Below are 12,032 nucleotides of genomic sequence, written 5' to 3' on the forward strand. Positions count from 1 at the left end.
GATCATACAACTACATGAGGTAGATGTGTATGAAAAGGTGCTCGTATGTGTAGACCTGTAAAGTTCTGGACCAGTGTGCCTTAGCATTGGACTATTGGAGGCGTCAGATAAAAGGTACGGCAGTGGGATATTCCCATGTGAAAACATTTTTTGTTGTGAAAGGAAAATTTTAGAGCCGAAAATTCTCTGCAGTCTGTATATAAAGAAGAAATATCAGTTTGCACGTATCACTTCTAGTTACTGCTCAATGTTTAATGTAAAGATGTTATTTGTTAATTTTTTTCTTTAATTGAATTATCGAATTAAGATCAATTAATGATTTCATAGGAAGTGTCCAACTGGGAGCGGAAGGCGTGAAAACCAGATTCTAACAGAATGTGGACGGATAGAGGAAGGTAAACCGGTAGCACCCAAGGCACTCTTGATGGCACTTGTATTGATGGTGTGTGATCTCACATATGCCCCAAGACTGCAAGGATCGATTTGGTAAGATCTAATTGGTAGGTTCCAGGTTTTACAGCTGTTGCTGCTGAATTCTGTTAGAGCTGTTTGATTTGCCTACAGAACAGTCCTGGCAGACCGGTGCCAACCTTATCATACCCGCATCCCATGAAGAGAAGGGATCTTGAGAGGCCTTCCCATGCAATACAAATTAGAGTAAGAACAAAAGGTTTGAGACGCTTGTCAGATAAACATGTGGAATCTGTGTATATTTCTGTGAGTAGAAGCTGTTCCAGGTAATCCGCTCAAAACAAGGTACAAATCCTGCTGAAAAGAGTAACACCAAGTGCAAATACAATGTACCCAGTAACTACACATCTTCTAGGTGCCCTGTTCATTGGGACAGAGAAGATTTTCTTATATAAAGGTGTTTGTTTGATTTCGTTTAAGGGCCTGTCATTGTTATTGTATGTACTTAGAACAATTTTTATATTACGTAGATGATGTTATCACCAGATTAGTATTTATTTTAACAATTGACAAGGGTTGGGGGTCCCCAGCAAGTGCCAGTAAACATGAACTAAAAGACTTTAACATGATGAACTCCATCACTGAGATGTGGCAGGTGCAGTCTGAGCCAGTACAACGTGCTAGTCCTGAACTGACGGCAGTGTCACAAATCTAAGCAGCCATGCAGGCAAGCAACTTACCGGAGGAAGAGGACAGATGCGGAGGGTTTGTGGTAGTCACAATAAAACTCCACTAATCCGTCTACGTGGGAACTCATCCCAGGCTCAAAGTACAGCCCTGTGACGTATCCTAAAAGAGACGGTGTCTGACAGACGAGAAGGACTAAACCAAGTTCTGATGACATCAGCAAAGATCAGAGTAAAGCAAAGACCAAAAAACGAAGTAAACCCGTTAGCAGCATCCAAGTGTTTAAATTAGTAAGTGACCAGGAGGAGGGTAATAATGAACTGGTCCCTGTAAAAATAGCCGTTTGACATTTTCTTGTCAGGAAGATCAAAAGTGGCTGCAGCGAGAAGGGGATAATGTAATGGCTGTGTGTGTGTGTGTGTGTGTGTGTGTGTGTGTATGTATGTATATATATATTTATGTATTTATTTTCCAATGGGAAGCACCAACACTTTGGCAAATAGTAACAGCTCACGGTTCCAGCGAAGTCGACCTTCTTGAAATAAAATATCTTATTTTTTTGCCGTGACTCAGGAGGTTGCTCCTAGTACAATTATTGACCTCTGAATTTATACCCACAGTGTATACAATCGATCAACCACTTACATCGGTTTTATATTAATTTACATAATAGTAATTAGTATTACATATGTGCCATGCAGCTTTAGGTTAAATAGGTACAGTAAGAGGGGAAGGTACAGCTGGAAGTGCTATGTACTGAGAGGAAGGCCTGGGGAGAATATTATTTGGAACAAAGATCAGCTTTGCTGTTAAGCTAGGCATACATTAGTGATTTCAGGCAGTCTTTTTCTGAATAACTTGTCAGTGATGTTTGGTAGTGATGTGATATGTCAGTGATGTAAAGGTTATTGTTTTGGACGACCACTCCATGAGTTAAAATAACAAATCACTGATCAACCTCTGCCGCGATCTGCGGCTCGATCTGGGCTTCTGTTGAAGAAATGCAAATCTGTCTTTTGGCATGAACGACTTATAAATAAATAAACTAAAGTTTCAGTAATTTTTTTTACGTAATCTTTTTTTAATACCATTTTACAACTTCATGCTTTGAAGGACAACAAAACAGGCATTAGGACAATATCAGGTACATACGATCACAAAATAAATATTATTTGGTTAAGTTGAGCAGTACTAAGGCTATATTCACACGACCGGATGTCAAATCGGCCGTGACAGATCCCTCATTGACTTGAGTTTATTGAGGGATCGGGGAAAATGGGCAAAAATAGGACATGTCCTATTTTGTCCTAGGCCGTTCACACAATTTATTAAGAAGACGGCTGTGTGACAGCTGTTAAAAAGAATGTCCGTCACATGGCCGACTTTCCCTGTCATCTGAATAAGCCCTAAATAGTTTTAACTGGCTGATATGTTGCTTAGGGTATGTTCACCCAACTTATTTTCAGGTTTATTTTGGAGCGCAAAAGGCTCATATTACGCTCCAAAATACATTTGAAATAAGCCTGCAAACAGTATCCCATGGACTTCAATGAGAAATACACTGTGCTGTATGCACGAGGCGTATTTTTACGCTGCCGAACTTAAAAAAATGCCTTGCAAAAACAAGTAGCATGTCTCTTCTAGAGTAGTTTTTGGAGCTGATATTTCGAAAAACGGCTCAAAAAAAGCCTTAAAATAAGATTCAAATTAAAAAAACTTTCATTTTCAGTTTCAAAAACGCCTTGAAATCAGAGACTGTTTTCCCTTGAAGACAGCCTTGTAATTTTCGGCCACTTATTTTTGTACGTGTGAACATACCCTCAGACTTGAACTCCTAGAGCTGCTACAGCAACATTTGCCCATAACATATGTTTGAATGTGCGGGTGTATGGAAAGAAAACACAGAAACCAGCTGTCAATATAGAAGTACAATATATATTCACACATATTTACAATAGTCTGCCACTTTAGTTAACATGCTTGTCAGTTATTACGGGAATTTTTGAAGGTTACAAGGTTCACAAGGATTAAAGAATAGAATTTATAGTCAATCCATGGAAAACGGGGGAAGGCAGGAAAAGAAGTAGCTCCCAGAGCTACGGTACTTTTGATTTCAGGTGCGGTTCAGAAGAAGGAAGCTTTTGAAAAAGCTCTTTCAGTGCCAAAAATGATCAGATCTGGTGAAGAAACCATTATAAACGGTCATTCTTTATACCAAGATTAGTTTACTAATATTACAGTCAAAGAGGTTCTCCGGTTTACAGTAAAGAAACGTCAACCTAAAATACCCTGCATTTGAAATCGGTGTCATGTTCCTGACTTTTAATGGCGGTTATACCCTGTAACCACATTACCAGCAGTCCATGTACAAATATTACACTGCGCGTACACATTTATGTTGCTGCGCCTTATTTCCTGCTGCTTGGGTAAACCCAAAAATATTTTTAGTGAGAGTGCTCGGCTGTTTCCTACACTCCTATAGTTTTATACGAAGCATCAGTGCTCATGCTCGACTGCTGTTCCATAAAAACGTCTCCTCCTAGCGGTAATGTGGGTGTAGACTGGCGATTGGACCCAGACTGATCATTTATCACCTATCTAGTGGATAAGTGATAAATGTTTTCCACTGGAATACCCCTTTAATATAGAATGAGGCGCTAATCTACGTAAACGGCTATGGAAATTGATGATGCATTGGTCAAAATTGTGGGGTATTGGGAGTGGTGGTCTGACAGTAGTTTATTATATAATGATTCTGGCTGAGATTATCCTTCTAGATTTCAGTAAACAATGCCAAGTGCCTTGTGCTTTGAATGGCATTGGAGGTAATTTTATACGCTACTCCGACCAGTTTTCCTCACCCTAGTGTGCTTTTGCTTAAACTCATGCAAATCCTGGAGAACCCCTGTAATATATTTTTTGTAAATATAAAGAATTTGACACCATAAACCACTTTTTGTGCTTTCTCCCTTGACCAGCTGATGGCAATCCTTCAATAAGTCTTTTTACCATATAGAAAAATAAGGCATATTTACAATGCACGGGTAAGATTTATTTTGGAGATACTTAAAAACATTTAATTAGGGAACTGACATTTAAGCAATTTACAGAATAATCGAACTCGAGTTATTTTTATACAGTATTCAATTACAATACAACACAGACTGTGAAAAAGCGCCCTGAAGCAAACAATCCATTTACAAGACAAATATACTACTTCACCGATATTAAATACTGCTCCAACTGTACAGTCACTATTACAAATAAGGTACTCGACCCTACCCACACAACAAGTCATTGCCTCACAAAATTAAATATCAGAAATAGAGTTTTTTAAGTTTGATCAATTCTCTCAAACAACATGCAGAAATGCTTCGTTTTCTTAGGCTGGAGAAAAAAAAAATATTAATGGTCTCACAGTTGACATTTGTAAATGTAGAAAATAAGATCTTGGCCAAAAAAGCAAAATTCTGGTTTTGAATATGTCCCAAAGCTAATCTCTACCTTTTATCATCATGTTGTTTTAAATCCACAATTCTATGCTGATTAACTTCTTAATATACTTAATCTCTATAGAAGTTGGAGCTCCATTTTTCTGATACAGAGCTCCAAATGCCTTGCATACTGTTATAACATTGAACTCATTAATAACACCGTATGCAGTAAGCTCCCTCTAGTGGTGGATGCAGGCAGCCAGAAAATTATGTTTTAAATCTATGTCTATGCACAGGTTTGAGCTTTGTATTAGAAATATGGTGCATAAAAATATCAGTAAAATAAATATTACAAAATTAATCAGCACAGTTTTGAACTTATTTAGATTAAAAAAAATTATTCAAGAGTGGACTTTCATGAATATGATGAGAACCTTACATTAGAATAATAGTAATGGTATGTATAGTAGGCATGAATGAGCTAATTCATAGTAGAGCAATAAAAATACTTGCATTGAGACATCACGACATTTGTTGGGAGAATAAGCTAACATTCATAGAACATACGTATTTTTAAAAATAGCTGCCATGACAATGCTGCCCACTGAACAATTATTTTGGTTCATTAAAATAAATCTCCAGAGGAACTATACCAAAATAAATACATTTTGCATTTAAACGATCCATGTGACAGTAATGTTTCTACACGGGACTGGTAATGTCTTTAATTCCCTGAAGAATCCTCTTCATATGGCCCACTTTGGCTATTCCCAAATCCTATAAAGGAAAGCAAAAAAATCATATTATATGGGAACGAAAAAATGGTTTGACAATAATTACATGTACAGTATATATGTTACGAGCATGTGTGGAAAAAATACAACGGGCACTAGAAAAGTCTGCCCCCTAATATACCATCACACTGCCACCTGTGTGCCACCACTCTGTCCCCTGGTTATGCCACCACTCTGTCCCCTGGATATGCCATCAATGTCCCATGGGTATGCCACCACTCTTTGGCCTACATGCGATCTCTGTCCCTGTGTGACACCACTCTTCACCCTGTATGCCCATTCTGCAAAAAATACAATAGGCTCTAGAAAACTCTTGTTGGTCAATTGTTTCATTTTTCATGACACATTTCAATACAAAATACGGATGCAGTTGCAGGATGAAAATCCACCCAGGGCTGGAGAATAGGACCCCTTCCACGTGTTGCTCAACCTCATAAAGCATTTTACATGCTTCTGCAAATGGATTATTTTGTGTCATGAATGTACTTAAGGTTTGTAATAGATCTTCATTGCAACCGTTATTCTATGGCATTTGCATTCTTTAGGGCTGCTTTTAGGGCAGGATAAAGAATATACAATTGAGCATATTTGTGCTGCTCGCCATTATGAGGACGCAATGCTCCTGCATGATGTGATATTGATCCATTTATTCTAAAACAATAAGGCCCATAACCTGGTGGAGATGCCATTTGTGCTCCCATCGATACAAATTGAAGAGGACTATCAATTGACCGTATGTTATCAATAAGGTTTTTAGAATGCCCCTGCTGATATTTCAGAAGATGTTCAATTAATGTGGAAATGCAAATGCGATCTAATTTTAGTACTTCTTTGGAGCAACATTTAGAAAACTTTCTATTGGGAGGTCCTTCTCCTGGAAAGTATTTAGCATTCCAAAATTCACAAATTTGGTTAAGAATGCCACAGCATTTTCATCATTTATGTTGTTTGCATCCTTATAGCGTGTAGTATTTTGTCTAGCTCGGAGAGCTCTAACATTTCTATTAGGCCAGGATCACACACATATTTTTCATGCCGTTTTTTTCCTCAGTTTTTTTTAGCCTAACACAGGAGTAGACACAGAAGAAAAAAGATGCATTAGTCTTTTCTTCTATACCCTTCCTTCGTTTTGGATCCACTTATGACTTTGTACTGAGCCAAAAGCTGCAACAAAACTGTGTGTGATCCTGGTCTTATTGCGATTTTGACACCTTTGAATACATTCTTGAGGCCGTTCTTGTCTGTATCGGAGTTATCTTTGTGCCTTTCGTTTGCTGATTCATGTCCTTTTTTTCGGAGGTCGTGTTTTGTGCTTCTGCAATATTCACATTACGCATGCGCTGAGACTCAGATTCAATTTGTTGTGGTGTAATTTCATTAGGACGATCACGCAAACGCTGAAGCTCAACATTTCTTTCATCTGCAGTTCGTTGTTGCCGCCTTGTTCTATCATAATTGGCTTTGCAGCGTTTAGCATCTGCTTGTTCTTCTGCCGTTAACTACCTTTTTGGACATGGCATTGTTTCTAGAAGTAAAGTAATGTTGTCGCCTGCAGTGCGTTTACCCCCCCCACACACACACTAACGCACTCACACACACACACACACACACACACACACACACACACGCGCACACACATGCACGCACACCATGGGACTTTTGGCATTCAGTTAACAGGGTTACATGACATCCAGGGGATAACTGAATAGGAATAATGGTGGAATTATTGTTATTATTGAACAGCTCATTCACTGTGTATGTACTTGTATTACATTGCTGTCTGTCTCTAGGTGATGTTGTCATGGTCATAGCAACCAATCAGAGCTCAGCTTTCCTTTAATTAAATTGCTCTGGTAAAATTAAAGCTGTACTGTGATTGGTTGCTATGGGCAACAAACAGTTTTTCTTTTAGACAGTTTGGATAAATCTGTTTACCGAAACAACACATTTATTAAGGGAACCTGTCACCAGCATTTTCACCACTAAACCAACAGCACCCTACCTGAGATTGCTGAGGGTGTAGTGGTTAAAATGCTGATGAAGGGTCCCCTTTAGAATAGTCCATGCAGGGAGATGAGAGGCAGGCTGAGAAGCCATACCTCAGCAGTTACAGTTAGCACTATGTATGTCTGCTTCAACCTGCCATTGGTTGGCTAAAGTGGTTACACCATGTGACCGCTGTAGCCAATCAGAGAAATGAGTTCTTGGCAAAATGGCTTGTTTTTTAAATATTAGTACGATTATATGTGGTGACATAGTAATTCTTTGTTTACATCTGCGTCAGGGCTCCGTTCATGGGTTCTGTCTGAGCTTTCCGTCAAGGGAACCCATGAACGGAACCCTCACTGAAACAAACGGAAACCGTAGGTTTATGTTTGCATAACCATTTATTTCAATGGTGACGGATCCGGTGCAAATGGTTTCCGTTTGTCACTGTTGTTTAAGGGTTCAGTCGTGTTGACAGAATTAATACCATAGTCAACTCTGGTATTCATTCCGTCAAAACGATGGAACCCTTAAACAATGGTGACAAACAGAAACCATTTGCACTGTATCCGTCACCATTGAAATCAATGGTGATGCAAACAGAAACCTATTGTTTCCGTTTTTTTCAGTCAGAGTTTTGTTCATAAGTTCCACTGACGGAAAGTTCCAACGGAACCCATGAAAGAAGCCCTGATGCAGAAGTGAACAAAGCCTAAATAGTTGTATACTGATACTGCTACAAACAATGTGCATGACATTACATAAAATACAAATGCCTGTTGTGTATAATGGTATTCTAAAAATTGTCCTAGCCTTTCTTGTCATTTAATCACAATGTCTTCGGTTTTGTGTAATGGCTTTGGCAAATTATAGAACATAAAGACCATGGGTTGACGATGTGGAAGGGAAACAGTGACTGAAGGCGATTCAAATCCCTTGCAGAATACCTTGAGATCCCTCCTCTCCAGCAGCACCAGCTCTGAGCCCTGGATGTCATGGCGGATAAAAATGTCCTTGTATTCCCCTAAACCCAAGACTTCAAGCCAAGCTGCTACTTCCTCCGTGCCCCATTTATCCACTAGCGGAGAGATAAAGCAAAAGTGAATAGAAAAGCAGTCAACCAAGTTAACAGCGAAAGACTTGCATCCAATAACAAAGAACACATAGATACAAAGGCAGACAGAAAAACCTAAGAAGTAACTGATCTAGTCACATTAGTCCTGCTATGATGCTTCCCTCACCAAACACCTTTCTGGGGTAATAACTAGAATGGTTACAAGCAATTCAACCAGTGGTGTACATAGAAGAGAGAGGGTCGCATAGCAAAAATAATAATAATTGATCCCTGCATTTAGTTTTGCCACAAAGAATAGAAGGGCCTGATGTTTATTTCCCTTTCCATGACCATTAGGTCCATTTCCTACCTCCTTGTTTGTAACAATGCATTTTCTTTAGGGAGTGTGCACAGGTTCTTGCCACCCAGTAGCAAAGGGGATACAACCAACCGGGGATTCCACCGCCTCTTTCCAAGAGCCCCACAGTAGTTGCATGGTCTGCTTCTAAGATATCTATACCCTTTAACTAAACCTGAATTGAAATATGGGCATACCGTCGGATGCTGGGTGTGAAGGAGGCCACCACTGGCACCAGCAGGAAGAGTTAATAATAAAGTTTTAATTTAATAACAGGACTACCTACTATATTCGCACAGTGGAAGAGAGCGGTAGGCACTATTTTATGAGCACTGTACTGGCAGTAAAAACTACGTCCACTTCTCTGTGTTTGAAATGTTTATATCAGCAATACTATGTGACCAGAGTTCTCAACAGTCCATAAATTCAGGATAGTCTGTAAAAAAAAGGCCATAGTTTTCCAGTGTCCGTAAGAAATAATAATGATGCGGTCGTGATTTATTTTTATGCTGGAGGAGTTTGCGCAGATTATTGGTTGCAGTAAATGCTGCTAATGTGTTCATATTAGTATATTGAGCTATACACAGATTACTTATCAACTTTATTATTCATTTTAATTTTCCAGTTTGTGTGTAAAAAAAAAATCACTCTGGCTGTCCTGTATGTGACTGATATTTGGTCAATTCTCTGTGGATTTAAATGAAATGTTAATGAAATCTTCATTTGTTGACTGTTATGTGCATGTGTGCCAGCTACCACATGCCCATATAACCCAGGAGACCGAAATTGCCACTTATAACAAAAATATAGCAGTGCGCTCTTCGGTTCAGAATATTACATTGGCCTATGTAAAGGACTCAAAAAAGTCTGTTTAAAGTGTAAATTGAAGACCCCTGCATTTATTCTATTCAGCTAAACAGCGGGGATGTTATTGAATATGTACTTTTAATCTTTGGACCTCAAGCATCGGGTACGAAACAGGCACACATACACTATATGGACAAAGTATCAGGACTCTTACACATTACACCTACAGGAGCTTTTATGACATCCCATTCGAAATCCACAGGCATTAATATGGAGTTTTTCCCTGCTTTGCAGCTAAAACAGCCTCAATTCTTCTGGGGAAGCTTTCTACAAGATTTTGGATTGTGTCTGTGGGAGTTTTTGTCATTTCATCCAGAAGAATATTTGTGAGGTCTGACACTGATGTTGGACGAGAGGACCTGGCTCACAATCTCCATTCGAGTTCATCCCATATGTGTTCAATAGGGTTGAGGTCAGGGCTCTGTGTGGGCCAGTCAAGTTCTTCCACACCAAACTCACCCAACCATGCCTTTTTATTTATTTGCTTTGTGTACTGGGGCGCAGTCATGCTGGAACAAAGAAGGGCCTTCCTCAAACTGTTCCCACAAGGTTTGAAGCATACAATTGTCAAAAATATCTTGCTATGCTGAAGCATGAAGATTTCCCTTCACTAGAACTAAGGGGCCTAAGCCAAACCCTGAAAAACAACCCATAGTATTATCCCCCCAAACTTTGCATTTGGCACAATGCAGTCAGGCAGGTAACTTTCTTCTGGCATTTGCCAAACCCAGACTCGTCCGGCAGACTGCCAGATAGAGAAGCGTGATTCATCAGTCCACAAAACAGGTTTCCACTGCTCCAGAGTCCAGTGGCGGAGTGCTTATACCACTCTATACGACGCTTGGCATTGCGCTTGGTGATGCATGTATCTGCTCAGTCATGGAAACCCATGCCATGAAGCTCCCAGCGCACAGTTTTTGTGCAGATGTTAATGCCAGAGGAGGTCTGGAACTCTGCAGTTATTGAGTCAGCAGAGCGTTTGCGACTATGCCCTTCAGAACTTGGCAGCTCTGCTCTGTAAGTTTACGTGGTCTGCAGCTTCATGGCGGAGTGGCTGTGGTTCCTAAACGCTTCCACTCTGCAATAATAACACTCAGAATTGATCATAGAAAATGTCTAGGAGGGAAGAAATTTCACGAACTGCCCTTTTTTTTTTTTTAACGTTGGCATCCTATTACTGTGCCACGCTCGAATTCAGTGACCCTTTCTTCCACAAATGTTTGTACGGGCACACTGCATGTCTAGGTGCTTTATTTTATACACCTGTAGCAATGGACTGAATGAAACCTGAATTCAATAATTAAGAGGTGTATCCCATTACTTTTGTCCATATAGTGTACAATGTTGTGCATTCCTTCGGTAGTAGCATGAATAAATAAACAGCAAAATGATACAGAGCCCACCAGGAGCAAAGAAATCTGTGCACCAACAGTATGTGTGGACCCTTGCTCTGCAGTTTTTGACTTCTAGAACACTCATGGTTCCCTAAAAGAACTCAATATAAGTAATATTTAGATTAAACTAGCTATGCTGCAAATGTACTTAGTGTACGCTGCTTCTCTGTATAGATCTCCCCTACGGACAGGTGCCATTTCACAATTATAAATACAAGTTTCAAGAAGCAGATAGTAGTGGGCCCATCTTGTACCCAGGACCCCTGTGTAGCCGGACAGGCTGCATAGGCAGTTTCCAAATTAGTCCCTTCCACTTTGTCAACTACTTGATTTAATCTGGCCATACACGCAAGATTTTGTAGCTTCTGATATCACAGTCATGACCAGGGTCAGATTTATCTACAGTCACATGGGGCAAGGGTGCCGGTTTAGGAGAAATCCGAATACATTAAATAGTGTGTATTTATATGTAAACTACGTATATTATCTAGTTATGTAGGCATTCACAATACTGTGGAAGTTAGCATAGGGAATTCTAGCCGAATTACAGCACCAAATTGTGGTGCAGAATTTCAACTGGATTCGCCGCTGCGGAAAAAAGAGCTGACAAAAAAAAGAAGACAATATTTACCATCCCTGGGGGTATCATAGTGACACATTGTCTGTTATCCATGCAGCCCTACCTAATGTTACGACACTGCAGCCGATGTGCACACTACAGCCTGTGATTGGCTGCAGCAGTTACATGGGATGAAACATTATCCCAGGAGGCCGGGCTGCAGCACAGAACAGCCAGGGGAACAAGGAGTCATGACAACGCCAGTGGTGTAAGTAAAGATTTTTTATTATTACTGTAAAGGGAAGTGTTTTATATATTTATATCAATGTACATGTAGTGTAGATATAAATATATGTATTTGTCCCTCCAGAAAGGTGTCATCTAATCAGACACCCTGGGGGGTGTAAAACAAACAATGAACTAATCCAGGTAGCAGGAAGTTCCCACTGCCCTTCCATCCCCCTACTAGATAATGGTATTCCATGAGG

At 39.8% G+C, this 12,032-nt stretch overlaps 1 protein-coding gene across 6 annotated transcripts in view; it reads right to left on the bottom strand.

Annotated features, from left to right (window-relative positions):
• Window positions 1-2,173: 2,173 nt before the first annotated feature.
• LOC142659435 (diacylglycerol kinase eta-like) overlaps window positions 2,174-12,032 on the bottom strand; it is a 257,916-nt gene continuing 248,057 nt past the window's right edge. For 5 of the 6 annotated variants that reach the window (XM_075835573.1, XM_075835568.1, XM_075835570.1 and 2 more), the window contains 2 exons: window positions 8,260-8,390; window positions 2,174-5,309 (listed from right to left, as the gene is read on the bottom strand). In XM_075835573.1, coding sequence (XP_075691688.1) covers window positions 5,235-5,309; window positions 8,260-8,390 — 206 coding nt within the window. In that variant the 3' untranslated portion in view covers window positions 2,174-5,234. The remainder of the gene's footprint in view (window positions 5,310-8,259; window positions 8,391-12,032) is intronic. The other variant, XM_075835574.1, reaches the window with a different exon arrangement.

The sequence above is a fragment of the Rhinoderma darwinii genome, chromosome 8 (assembly GCF_050947455.1).
Source record: "Rhinoderma darwinii isolate aRhiDar2 chromosome 8, aRhiDar2.hap1, whole genome shotgun sequence".
Taxonomy (NCBI): domain Eukaryota; kingdom Metazoa; phylum Chordata; class Amphibia; order Anura; family Rhinodermatidae; genus Rhinoderma; species Rhinoderma darwinii.